This window comes from Rhamphochromis sp. 'chilingali' (assembly GCF_963969265.1).
Source record: "Rhamphochromis sp. 'chilingali' genome assembly, chromosome: 4".
NCBI lineage: Eukaryota > Metazoa > Chordata > Actinopteri > Cichliformes > Cichlidae > Rhamphochromis > Rhamphochromis sp. 'chilingali'.
In genome coordinates, this window is record NC_137948.1 from 6,824,799 (window position 1) to 6,839,594 (window position 14,796).

Below are 14,796 nucleotides of genomic sequence, written 5' to 3' on the forward strand. Positions count from 1 at the left end.
CAACTGAATGTTTATCGTAGGTGTCGCTATTGTTGGCACGAGAGAACCCCTTATCCCCCAGTTTGTTAAATTTCGGAGTTAAAAATGCTGCTTTGAGTGATTTCCATTATGGCTACTACATATGCATCACACACTCTCACTCACACATGCCCGCACCTCTGCATAATTTCTGTAACAAGTAGCCTCTTATTTACAGCAAATCTGCATTTGCCACTTAACTTCCTCGCTTTGGCAGCCCACTGCAGTGGCACAGTCATGGTGCACATTCATCTAAGAAGTCCTTAAGCCACCCTCTCATTTTTTTTTCTTCCTCTCCGTTTATTGAAAAGTCTTTATTTCTCATTATGTCAGACCCCAGATTGCTCTTTTTCTCTTTGTTCTTCATATGGGTAATTTCACAGTCACTAATTCATGCCTAAACTGGTTAAGCACTTGTTCATACAGTCTTCGACTTGGTTATGTGACTAATTACTCTTCATGAATGAGGATTCCTAAAGGTGCTTGTATATGTCACCAAAGGATAACAGAAAGAGTATGTGGGTGTGTATACATGTCATTATTTACATAATTTTACTCTCAGTGATGTATGGAATAACTGGGGTCATGAACCCTCTCAGATAAAAGCAGCATTATACACTACTACTTTCTTTGATACTTTGCAATACTTACTTTTCTGTCAAAGGTTTAAATAAACCCACTGTATCAAAGTGAAATGCAAGAATCAGTTTGGCTTGAAAAAAAAACCAAATAATAACATTTTAGGAACATAAACAGTTGTTGGCACTGGTTTAAAAAATGTCAAGAAAATTAAATGATGTGAAAATTAGTTATGGGAACTGAAAACTGGTTCTAGTTAAGAGTCAGTTTCAAAGAATTCTTTGGATTCATATGCCTCCAAGCTTTGGTTGAAGTGAGATTTGGCAGGTGGGGGAACCATATATATGGCAAGGCAGCAAAATAACCTTTATCAGATTTGATGGTTTTGTTACTGTCACGGTATGGCATGGCAAACCGTGGAAGGAGTGGGGAAGGAGGACCCAGGCGCGGTGCTCTATGTATAAACAGTGTGTTTATTTACAGTGTGCAACAAAGTAACAATAAATCCCCGTGTTTTCCCAGACTCCCGTGTCGTGTCTCTCCGTGAATAGTCCGTGTCTCTGTGCTCTCCGCTCCCGTGTCAGCACCCCCCGGTGCTCGCTGCTCTCGTGTCTTCCACGCTCCTCCTGCGGGAAACAATAGACGCAGCCGTCAGGACACATACAACTGCGGGCATACACACACACTAACTCAATCAACGGGACGACTAACGTGGAGCCTCAAGGAAATGATCCCGCGTCGGTGGGAGCTCCAACTCTCTCCTAAGTAGCTCCCCCGACGAGGCCTGATCAGCAGCAGGTGTGTGACTTCGGGTGTGGCCAGTCCCTCCGCAGGGCCACACCCCTCAAGCCTGCAGGTGGCCGAGCTCCATCCTCCAGGCACACCCGCAGACATACACACCCATACCTCGCCTAAACATATGAGTGGGACACAGACTAGCACAGCACAGAAAAACACACACATATGTACACGCACAGAGAAGGGGAAACGACGCCAAAAATACATAATAATAATACAGGTCCATGACTGCCCAGGGGTCCTAGGTCGCCCAGTCCCAGGACCCTGACAGTTACAGACTTTTCAAAAAAGTGTTTTTCTTTCACAAATGTGGAGATTAAATTGTGTTAAAATGTACAAAACAGTGATGTCATGTTTTGTGACGACTACAGAGAGACTTGATGAATTTAGGAATCTTATGATTTAATAAAGAAATTTGCAGACTTGCACAGAGATGGTAACATTCTGATGACTGATAATGGAGACGAAGACAACAGACGACAAGGACAGGGAGGAACAGGGGTTTAAATGCACCAAGGAGACTGTCAGAGAGAACTCGGGACAACTGGAGACATTTAGGGATGCAGGGACTGACAGAGACAGGGAAGAAGTCTCATCGTGACAAGTAAAGTTTATCTTGCCTGGCTGGGCAGCTCACTGGGTGCTTAGCACCCCCAAACCTCTGATCCTAGAATCGCCTCTGCTGTGAGATCCAGTATTGTTAGTTAGTATTGTTAGCTGCTGTTAGCCAGCTTTAGTGAAACTTTCTTTGGTGGCTCTAACATTGTTGGACTTGGTTACAAAGCAAAGAAACTGTCATGCGATGTGAAAATGTAGACAAACTGTTTATCAGAGGGAAGGTGTGAATTTTAGGACGATCTAGCCATTAGCTGGCATAATGTTAGCTTATAACCAGGGGTTGCTATTGTTTAGCCCAGCGGTCCCCAACCCTTTTTGCGCCACGGACCGGTTTATGCCCGACAATAGTTTCACGGACCGGCCTTTAAGGTGTCGCGGATAAATACAACAAAATAAAACTAGTACCAGTACCGAAAAAAAGAAGATTTATTCATAACACACGTGTAGGACTGGACTCTCCCAAACACGTCACTATAAGACTGGACTCTCACACACATCACCACACGCACCACCACACATTTCCTATAATCCTATAATTCCTATAATTTATAATCCTTATCTTTATAATCTCTTCTGCTATTTGCACATTCTTTACTGTAAATTCCTAAGTTAATTTCTAAATTTTTGTAGTAAACTGTAAATTGTAAATATTGTAAAACTTTTCTTCTGTCATTTAATGGTCGGGCATTGTACAGCTACAAGCATTTCACCCCCATGTCATACTGTGTATGGTTGTGTGTGTGTGACAAATAAAATTTGAATTTGAATTTGAAAAGACCCAGGAAAACCGAGTTAACGATAAAAACGATAACAAAATAACGCTGAAAACCGATAAAAACCCTGAAAACCATACATTTCACACCTGAGCCTCAACTCTCGCGGCCCTGAGGTTGGGGACCGCTGGTTTAGCCCGCTCCCTGTTAGCTCCTGAGACAGGAAAATGACGAATAAATAAGCATTTTTATGCATGTTTTTGTTTGTTTGACCCTGACTTCCAGTCAGGAGAGAAGGTGAGGTGAGGAGGATGAGGTGGGAGAGAGAACGGTGATGGAGAAGGAAAAAAAAACAATAGAAAATGGACAAATTAATATATAGGTTGAAAGACCTATTTTTGATCATTAAATTAAAGGGTTAGGCATGCTACGTGTGTTTATATGATTAGGTGGAATTACAATGTCTCAACCACTATATTCAAAGAAACTTTGGTGCTTTCATAAACTAGTGCCCACTCCTATGTACTTTTAATAGCTTAATTCTAAATTTATGAGAATGCATTAAATTGTTGGAAGATATAATTAAACACTAATCAGTGTATATTTATGAGTGCAAAATGCTTTTTTTCCTAATAAATAATGTTAAAAATTATTTATGTACATTTAGGGACTTCCTGCATACGTATACTCTAGCGCTCTCATGCTATGTGAAGATGATAGCATATATTAACATGCCATGTCCATAAATTTAAGCTGAATGAGAAGTCAATTTCACTCACTCCAGAGGCATAATTTCCTTCCTAAATACAGAACTAATCAGATGTTTAGGCAAGCTCCAGCCATACACTTTCTGAACTGCTTATCTAACTAGGGTAGTGAGGGTGGCATGGGGCAGGAGGAAGGAGTTCCTGATGTCTCAGCTGACATCAGCTGAGAGGCGGGCTACACCCTAGAGAGGGTACTAGTCCATCAAATACAGAAAGGTCTTGTTACCCTGGAAATATAGCATATACAACTGCATGGAGCAAGTGCAGCCACCGGAGCTGATCGTACCCACCCAAGACAATGCTTGCAATTCCACTAAATGCACCACAGCATGCTCAGAAGTATCCCGGAAGCTGATGTCTTTTCAGTCCCTCAATCTTCTGTAATGTATAATATCATACTCACCAATAGGGCTGGGCTATATCATACCGTTTATGGTAATACCGGTGTAATTTTGGGCAACAATAGGAAAATGAAATATCGCGATAGAATATGGGTAAAACGCGCATGCGCAGTGCCTATGTTTACATACGCACATGGCGGCGACGCAGAATGAGAAGAGCGAAAGTGGATCGTTAAATGAAATGGATGACTCAGAATTGGTTTGTAAAAATGCTGCAACTTCAGTGGTGTGGAACTGGTTTAGCTTTCGTCCGTCAGATACACAACAAAGCACTATTTTTGGTAGAGCATGCTAGCAGGCTGTTGTTATTACCGTGTTGTTTGGAAAATATGGCACACTTAAAATCAATCCTTTGATTTTTCTGAAAATTGACAGTGCCCCTTATAATCCCGTGTGCCTTGTGTATGAATTCTGGTTGTGTTTACTGACCTCGAAACGATTTTATGTGGTACACGGCGCTCGAAAATCTGTCAAATGTTTTAGTACGACTTTGCTAAGCTATAAACCCGCACAGCTTATTGGATTGTCGGAGCATTACGGCTATCGTAGGCAGGCGCCTCGCGGAGTGATACGTACTGTGCCTCAACATAATATTACCGTATTGTGTGTGTATAACCTCTTTTTAAATTTTGTGGATATTATACATGGTTATGCTGAGGATGTGTCGGACAATTTTCCCTGGAAATGCCTTTTGGTTAAACTGTCAGCAAGGAATTTGCACTGTTACGTTTTTATATAACTTTAATGCACATAAAAAACAGCTGCTTGTTAAGTGAAAATACATTGATGGGGTTTTTTGCACTAATAAAGTTGTGGAGTTGTAAAGTATTTTGTCTAGTGTCAATTATATCGTCAGTTATATCGTTATCGCAAATTTTCAAATGTATATCGTGATAAATATATTTTTGGTCATATTACCCTGCTCTACTCACCAATCACTCAAAACATGGCAACAAGACTAAAAATGAGAAAACGCATGCAAATTTTGAGAGCTGTTCTTGAAATCTTTAACCCTTACAAGGATTATTTGGGTGAGGTTTACATTTACTTGACAATGTGTACAAATTTGTGGCTGTGCAATTTTCATGACATTTCACTTACTTGCAGCTGGGGAGAATCAACAAGAAAATATAATAGTATTATGCCATTAGCAGTGTAGCCTCTCAGCAAGGAGGTCATGTGTTCGAATCTGCTGTCCAGCTGGTGCCTTTCTGCGCGGCATTTGCATATTTCTCCTTATCTGCATGGATTCTCTGCAGGTGCTCTGGGATACTCCCACAGACCAAAGATGTTAACTGGTGTTTCTAAATTGCCCTTAGGTGTCAATGTTTGTATGGTTGCCTCTTATGTCTGGGTGCACCCAGCCTCATGCTTTATGACAGATGGGATGGGCTCCAGCCTAACCATGACCCTACAAGAAGATGGATGAACCAATGAAAGCAATAGAGCTAGCTAGCAGTTATGTCAACAAGAGAAGCTTTTTAGAATATTTGTAATTACTTGTGCTGAATCCATTTCTTCTCTCCCCTGAATTTGCACATCTTATGGGCTTTAAGGATACACATAATGTGTTTTGGTGAGACAAGATAACTGTAAACTTGTGTTCAGGTGTTCCGGAACATTAATAAACGTCTTTTGGACAGTTGATCTTGTTGTTCTTTTTTTTTAGTAAACATTTTATCATACCTTGGACAAATTATGTCCAAAGCTGAAAGATGTAAAAAATTCAGACTTATCCAAGAAAATAACACCATTTCCCTTTAATTAGATCCTGCAATTGACTGACTGATTAAACCTTTAGGGTTGATTTAGTGTCTGCTGTGATTTATGTTGTTATCCTGACTGAAATTCAGTGAGTATGAACTGGAATTACATTTCTTTATTTAAGTCGGAAGAAAGGGCATTATTTCCATTTGTTTATACGCTTTCAGACTGTTTTGGAGTGTTTTACAATTACAAGCCTGACAGAGCAGACAAATAATGTTGACGGGAAGGGAGGCCAAGTGGAAGACAGAAAAGAATTGTACTTGCTGCTGTTAAAATGGAAAATATCAAGCGGTATTCAACCGATGACTGTAATTTAGCCAAACCTCTTCAGGGGTGCTTGACAAGGCATATTATACAAGGCAAATGCTTTTTGGAAAGCAAAAGAATGACAGCATCCTTTTTTACTTCACAAGATATGGCTTCAGTTCAGTCATGGCACTCTTTTAGCTGAGAACTGGACATGTCTCAATGTTTTTGTTCAGATTTTCAACCATTGCTTCCAAGTTATATCAAACAGACATAGAGCACAAGTTAAAGGTGGCCTGAGCTCAGAATGATAATACACTATCCCAATAGATGGAGCTATAGGGTTACATGTCACTGTTTTAGGCTATAAGTACCACTAATATACATGAACCAATCCTCAGCACTACCTCAAATAAATTTACATTGTTGATACATTATTGGCAACTAAGAAAGAACATCTCCCATCACAGTTTCTCAGAGAGAAGAAAGTTACTTTTCCAGCTAACTTTGACTGCATGAAAAAGGGGTTAAAAAGGCAGAACTACACACACACACACACCACACACACACACACACACACACACACACACACACACAACATACAGACAGGCAGTTTGACAGACAAGGTTGGGGAGAATAGATGTGGGCAGGTTCAGTGATTCTGATGTCAGAGGCGGTCTGAATGCTTTCTGTGTCTATCCTCTCTCCACTAGACCTTACATGGCAGTTCTCCTCTCCGGGGTGTTCTGAGAAGACAGGAGGGGTTGCTGGAAGAGAGGAATAGAGGAATGGGGAGGGGGGCTACGATGGCAGGTACTAGGGGATTGTTCCAATGCCCTTGACATGACGGAAACACTACAATAAGGAAGAAAGAGGCAGCCAAGAAGGGAGGATCACAAAAAAGAAAGCCTGAGGAGGATGTTCATGTCTGCTTCAGAATTGTTTTTTTTCTTTTCGCTTTCTTTTTTTTTTTAGAGGACTTTGTGTGTGTTCATGTCTATTGTATTAGCTAAGTGTGCTTCAATATGTATGGAGGTTTGCTTGTATATGGTGTGTTGCTTCTTAAGATCAAGGCTTGTGTATCTTAAAGGTTCTGGCAGTGTGTCTCAGGCAAGTATGTATTTTTTTAAAGCAGTTAAATGTATGTGAGTAAGTGTGTGTATGTGTTCACTGTCCAAACCCAGTACAAGTCCCAAACCAGGGCTTTTCTTTGGGCTAGCAGATGTTTTGCTCTCACCTTGCCATACCTCATAAAGCGTGATGGCTTGGGACCCTGGGGCCAGTCTGGCAAACACACACATGCAACCACCTATGCACACACCCACACACACTGGCATACATCCACCCTCTGCCTTACTGCCACCATTATAAAGCCATGGTGCGCACACACACACACACACACACACACACACACACACACATACACGTGCAGAGACAGAAGTGGGCAGTGGTGTTCCTGTGATTTGTCGTTGCACACTAACATATAGAGAAAAAGTGTCAAGGGCAAAAAGTGTGTATGTATGAACATCACAAAAGCTAAAGAGTCAGGAAAGGAGAATAACAACACCTGCACTTACACACAGGAGATGTAAAGAGAAAAGAGTTACTAGACTTTGAAGTAGCCACCAGAAAAGCACAATTATGTATGAGCAATAAAAAAATGAAGCGATCGCAGCCTTGTGTTCAGTGCTGGTCATAAAAAAAAGGTATATTTTTACTTCAGTTTCACACTTTCTACATTATTAAACCTACACTGTAATCCCTAACAGTTGTCCTAGCTCATAACTAATAAGCTCATAACACTCAAATGTCGTTTTGTAGTTAAGCAAACTATAAAGTATTGAGCTCTGTTGGCTTTTATGCAGCTTTAATTGAATAGGGCTCAATATCTTTTAGCTAATTTGTTTGGAACGCTCAAAAAGTTTAAGAAGCATATATTAGTGACGTTCTGGTGGGTGGAGTCTTGTCGCTCCTTCAGGAAAGCTGAGTCAGCCATCTTGAATTTACCTTGATGCGGGGAAGATTTGGCCAGACGTGTGGATTAAGAGTCCCCAACTTCAACCCACCACGACCACCACCTTATTTCTTTTCATCAACTGCCATAAATTTGGTAAGTCTAACGTGTTTTTGTTTTGTTTAAATTTAATTTCGATAAACATTCTTTTTTTTATTTTTTACTGGAAATATATTCGTACTTTGTGCACAGTGAATGTTTGTTATAAATGAATTCGAATCCAAGTAATTGTAATTTTAGAAATTTTCGAATGTGACAAATACGTAATGTTATTTCAAATTAGAATGGTGTAACGTTTTGGCGGTTTTCCGTGGGGGACAACATTTCCCATAATGCATTGTATTCTTGCCCGGGAAGTTGACGGTGGCAGTTCTACCTCCATGCATTTGAACTTTCTACTAAAACTTTCCACTGTCCGTTTCTACCGGTTGTCGTATTCGCCGGTAATGCACGTGCGTATTGTGAGTATACTTATTTCAATAAGTGTCCGTGTTACACAGTCAGTAGTTTACGCTGTTGAGCTGTGTGTGTGTGTGTGTGTGCGCGCGCGCTAGCATGAAGCGAACAATAATAAACAACATGAGTGTGTTATCATGATGGTAATTAGACACATGTTTGTATTTTTTCGTAGTCTCAAATGTGTGGTTGTGAGATAATCTCGAAATCCTTTTAACAGTTTAGAGGGGTATTCCACTAAGCGAGCTCTACAAGTCAAGGCTTGCGGAAAAACGCATCGCCTGATTCAGCCTAACATTATACACTGGTCGAACTCGGTGCTACGAAAGAAGTTCAGCTAAATTGTTCGCGCTAATTCGACAAGGCTCAGCCAGCCAGACTGAGGCGCCTCCTTGACACCTTTAAGCCAGACCCTATCGATCTTTGATAGATAAATGAAATGAAATGAAAATAAAGAGCCGCGTTCTGCTCCCAGGCTAAGAAAAAATCATTGATGCAGACTGTGCGGATCACAAATACTCCCTAACCTGTAAGGCTGGGGTGTCCAAACTTTTTTCACTGAGGACCACTTACTAGAAATTGGGTAAATAACCTTAACTTTAGTGTATTAAAGATCACAAAATCACTTAAAAGTGGTCGAATATGTTATATTGTTGAATATAATTAAAGACAAAACTGCCTTCATCACAGCTTTCCATAAATGGATCTTTATTGATTCATTCAGAAAAAGCTTTGGTAGCTTATTTTCAGAACAGGAGCCTCAGATTTCTTCTTAGATAGAAGATTTACAGCACAGAGAAAAAACAATAAAAGGGAAAATAGGACGGGTAAATTTCAAGTTTGTTATTTAAGTTATTAAGCTTAGCAACACACCTATTAACATTAGTTTGAAACGGTTAACATTAACAGACTGAACTGGACTTAATAACAGGAGTGCATATAATCTTAGTAAATTATTGTGGTGAGTATCAGCTGCGCTGGGTATGTAAATCGGGCCATCCAGCTGCTGTGCTGATTCGACGTCACTCGTGCCAAAAATCTGGACAAATGTCACTTGATCAAGGAGCAGATCTGCATAAGATGAGATCAGCTGACTACGTGTGTGTGCTGTGCAAAAAATGTTTTTGAACATTAATAAGTCGTCTTTGTGCACATATTGTTTACAGATATGAGACTGCAAGGAGCGCTACAGAGAATCAACATTTCACCAGTTGTCAGTGGGTGAGTTATATAATTTGTGTCCTAATTTAAATAAAAAATAAATACAAAGAAACTAGAGAATTTTGCCCTGAATTATTCAAAATTTTTAGATTTTTTTGGGTTACCCTTCAAGATTGACAGGTTTAGCCCGTTACACAAAAAGTTTGGACACCCCTGATCTATAACAATGACAATCAGAACATGGCTATCCAACACTTTGTTTTTACTCTGCATTTGTGTAAATACTATTCTAATAGATATTGTATGTTCATCTAGGAACAAGCATGATGTAAATACAAGACGGGCCCTCGTCCTTCTTGCACTTCCTGTGTACCTGCGTGAAGATGCCTCCACGTTATTCAGGACTTGTGATGTAAGTGTACTGGCCTCAGCATCAACCCCTTTGCCTAGCTGTTCAGTCGAACATATGACATCGCTCAGAACTCAAGGAGAACCAGGGTGTATATCAGGAAGGAGGTTCAACACAGTCCTCATCTGACTTGTTTTCTCCCATATATCAACTATTGTTGAATAAGATTGCAAGAAGATTGTTACGCATAAACCAGAAAACATGAAAATAGTTGAAAGTTTTTATCTGCAGATTTTTTTTGTATAATAATCTATCTCCCTTTTTAAAATTCAAGTGTTCTATTTTTTTGGAGGTGCCATGTTGTGGTCAGAGAAATGTTTGATAAATAACAAAAACAAATATCTTGGCATATATTTATTATTGAAAACACTTATTTAAACATATGTTTTGAAACCAAACCCAAATTAAGATTATTGTAATGCATCATGATAATGCAATATCAAATTAAATCGTTGACATTATAATTAGGGGTGGGTTTTTATAATCGATTCATCGATTAAAATCGATTCTGGCTTGGATAACGTAAAATCCATCCATCCATCTTCATCCGCTTTATCCGGAGCCAGGTCGCGGGGGCAGCAGCCTAAGCAAACGTAAAATCGATTCATTAAAATCCTGAATCGATTTTTTAATATAAATTTATTTTGCCCGAAATGCCAGAATCTCAGGTGACATCTCACAAAATTTCAAGAACCACCAAACAGTTAAGACAGTAAATGAGAGCAGGTACACGGATTCTGCACATAGACGTAAACACACAGCGCGACCCGCGGATCAGAATCAGTTAGATGTCGCCTTTCTCACGGTCGGGGCTGAAAGCCGACAGCTCGCTGATTCTGATCTGTCGGCGGGTCCGCGCTTTGTGTTCACGCCCTTTATGCGCTGATTCTAAAGCTGTTAGTTTGATCTCTCTTCACATAAACATCATGAATTCACTCTGACTTTTACTGTTTTGCTTCCATCTCTCTCTCTCTCTCTCTCTCTCTCTCTCTCTCTCTCTGTACTTCAAGAACAGTTTCCCTTTCTTCATTATTCGCTTGCTTGTTACGCACAAGTCTACTGTTGCTTACAGCGCTGTCGGCCGCTGTTTTTTTCCCTTTTACATTCTTCCGAAAAGAAAACCTAATTTCTGCTGTTCAATACTGAACAAATTTAAACTTTTTAAAATTATTCAAAATGCAAAACGCTTAGCCGTGTCTCTAATAAAACCGCTGTAACGTCAGAGGTAATGTTCATATGTTGATTAATGGTTTTCTTTCGTTTTTGATGTACTGCAGAATATTTTTATAAAATCCCAGGCCAGGAAAATCACCTTCATGTTTTTCTGTGTTTTATTCTCAGCTACTTTGACACAAAGGCATCTGCTGTGACGCTCACACCTTTGATAAAGTCTTGCGTGTGTCAGCTTCCTTTTTATTGATACAAAAATATGTAAATGTACTGATCTGAATTATATTTCTGACTGTCAAAATTTCCCAGAATTAAATCGAATCGTGGATCGAAGCGATTCGGGACCTTGTGAATCGGAATTGAATCGATTCTAGAAATCAGTGACGATACCCAGCCCTAATTATAATCCTAAAAGAAACGTGTGACTTATGAAGATTCACACCTCTAATCAATAGCATGATTTGTGTCCTTGTGGGGCTGAACTCGTTCTTGTATTATTTTTGTTTTGCAGTCAGCAGATGGTCCAGACCTCACTGACACTCCTGTGGCTCTGCTGACAGTTGTCACGGATGACACTACTGATTCGGCCCTCTTCAGTCCCGAAAGCATCTGCATCGTTGTTGAGGATGAAATACTTGTGAATGGTCCCACAAATCTGGCTGAGTCATTTCTCCTGCTCTTTGGGTACATCTATGCACTAGACCTACAATACCCAAAGAAACTTGAGCTTACATTCACATTTATCCAGAAGGTTGTGATGTGCCTTGAGGACAACAAACCACTGAAAGGGCGTCTACTGATGCTGAAGAATGATTTGTTCAATGAGTGAATCACTCACAATGGACTACTTGTTGAGCTGAGTATTGAGGAAGCTTTTTTGTTTGTTTGTTTTTCCTAATCATTTGCCTCTTCTACCTCACATTTAAGATGAATGACTGTTCAGTTCACTATTCATGTTTAATGTTCTGTTGCCTAATACGTAAATGCACTGCCTTGATGTTTGTTCCCTATAAGTACAGCAGTGGAAACCAGTACTGTTTTTTTTTTTTTTAATGTATTTTTAAAAAAGAAAGTGAGCTGCAGCTGTCAAGGTACAGTAAGTGTTAAATGCCTCAATGTTCTAATAGCTGCAATTGCTGTTAATACTGAAAATGTTATTGAATTTTAGAATTGAGATGGAGACCCTTGGAGTCTTTTTCTCTTGTTTTATTTATGAAGCACTTTTTTATGAGTGAGCTCTGTTGTTTGTGCCTTTTTAAAAGCACATTGTGTTTAATAAAAAGTTGTTAAATTGTTAGTGTTGTTACTTTCATGTTTTCTAACACTTTTAGCTGATTATAATTTACTGGGCAAACAGTTTAGAATTATTTGTAAGTGTATTTCCCACAGTATTTTAAAAATATTGAAGATTAAGTGTTATTTCCCATATTATAAGTTAGAAAATATGAAAAAGTTTGAGTTTATTTCCCACATCGTATGAGTTGCAATATGTAAAATATTTTAAGTGTATTTCCCACCTTAATTAAGTTGAAAAATATTGAACATTTTGAGTTTATTACTCCCTAATTATAAGTTGAGGAATATCAACATTTATGAGTTAACATTGAGGTAATTTAAGGCAACTGCAACTATAATTTTTATTTTAGTTAAACTTAAAACTTTTAAAAACATCACTAAAAAATTGTTGTGTAATCTGTTACACAACAATTTTTGAGTTCTGTGAACTTATTAGTTTTTACAGTGTATAGACAAACCTTACGTCTGATTATTCTGATCCAGGTCCTGTGATCTTTGTTGTCAATCCACAGCTACTGTTATTAACATTAGACAAGAGCATGTGGATGGAGGGGAGACAGAGGAACCTATTCCAAAGCAGCACATGTTTTAAGCTGATAGAAAGTCATGTAGATTACAAACTCTGAAAGGTCAGATCCCCTTCAGACATTTCAGAAGAAGAAAAAAAAACATTTTCCCCCATTATGAATAAATAAATACCTTATCAGTTTTCTGCTTCTTAAAATTACATACATACCTCCTTTCCCACTGGAAAATCCCGAGTCCATGAATATGAAAAAGAACTGCTGGATACAAGATGCCCCCCGCCGCACAGAATGACCATCATCAGTGTAGTATTTACCTCATTTAGAGTTCACTTAGGCACTCCTGATTGTTGCCAGGATGGAAACTATTTGGTAACCAGGACAGGGTTTTCCATATTCATTTATTTGACTATTAAAACACTCCATGTTTGATTGTAAGGTAATGTTTTTATAAAGCCTTCAGCCACTGTTGAATAACTTGTATCCCAATTTACTTTGTTATTACGATTTAAAAAAATAATAAAATAAAAACTATTCAATAATTTATTTGTTTTGGGTTTTTATTTTGTTTCTAGGAAAATATCTTCTATAATTATCTGGATTAAGCACAATTATCATAGCAGTACACTTTGGGTGTATTGCCTATAAACAAGACATAATTACTAAAAAAGAGAAAATAAACCATCAGCTAACATATTAAGTAACATATTTTACAATAATGTTAATGTATTTAAACCAAATTATCTTCAAATTACACTGAGTCATTTTAATTGTGTTATTTTTTTCCTTCCTCACTATTCATATTTCTTTCAGTTCATCAGTAATCCAAATTCTATTTCTGATAGATAGTTGTTTATAACAGTTTATAACACATGCAAACAGACATTTGAAAATTTAAGCATGAGGCTGCACACAAGGAGAGAAATGCACATCCATAAGCACACATGTATGGATTGACTTGGATTGACATACATGCAAAGCACCAGGTTTGACAGAGAGACCAGAGGACGTTCAACACTACAAATACTGCTGAGATTCTCATTAAAACCCTAGAGGGAAAATCCTTTTTAATCGTAGGAGCATTACCCCAGTGGTAATCCAAAATGGATTATACTGAACTATAAAACTGAAACAACCGCAAGGTGGCAGAAAGCCTGGCAACACACAGCACAGCACTTACTTAAGGATTTTGCTTTTTAACTCTCAAATGGCCAGCCTCGGTCAGATCCAACTATAGATATATGAGGTCTTTATTTTGTCAGTCCATATTGTGTGATGTTTTTATTAAAGTAGGCATATTTCTCTGGAGGACAGAGATGACACTCATGTTTTGCAGAAACTATCTTCAGTCCACTGATACTCAAAATTATGTAATTGCAAAATCAAGCAAATTCATATGTTTTTTTTCCTTCTAAGTCAATGCGGAAAACATGTATCGTGCCACAGTTTTCAAATACTTAATTAAAACACTAAATAATAATTTAGATAATTTGAAATATCATTTACAGAAAGATATTGTAAAAATTATGTTTTCTTCATTTTTTCATGCTGATATTTATTTTGATATGTCCATAAATATATGATCACTTACTGCACTTGATGGTCTAATAGATACAGAGACGTCAGATAGACGTGCAGATCATGTCAATATTGGGTCCATCTGTCAATGACCAATTCTGATATCTATACAATGCCCCAACTAGGTCCACAATTTGGACATCCAACCGTGGCTTGGACGTCAATATGATGTTCAACATTTGAACTTTGGACTGGCTAATTTCTTTAGACGTCATGTAGACATCTATGACAGGTGCAAGAAATTTACATGATTATTAAATGTAATATGTTTTTTATTTAAA

The 14,796-nt window shown here is 38.5% G+C and overlaps 1 protein-coding gene across 2 annotated transcripts; it reads left to right on the plus strand.

Annotated features, from left to right (window-relative positions):
• Nucleotides 1-7,687: 7,687 nt before the first annotated feature.
• LOC308395301 (uncharacterized protein) lies at nt 7,688-12,591 on the plus strand. 2 transcript variants are annotated; one of them, XM_080880094.1, is made up of 4 exons: nt 7,688-8,017; nt 9,544-9,598; nt 9,854-9,950; nt 11,629-12,591. In XM_080880094.1, exons 2-4 carry the CDS (start codon nt 9,546-9,548, stop codon nt 11,944-11,946), a joined length of 468 nt encoding a protein of 155 aa, XP_080736220.1. In that variant the 5' UTR covers nt 7,688-8,017; nt 9,544-9,545; the 3' UTR covers nt 11,947-12,591. The 2 variants fall into 2 exon arrangements, with proteins under 2 accessions (XP_080736220.1, XP_080736219.1); XM_080880093.1 differs by lacking the exon at nt 7,688-8,017 and adding an exon at nt 8,024-8,382 and having other exon boundaries at nt 11,629-12,589.
• Nucleotides 12,592-14,796: the final 2,205 nt, after the last annotated feature.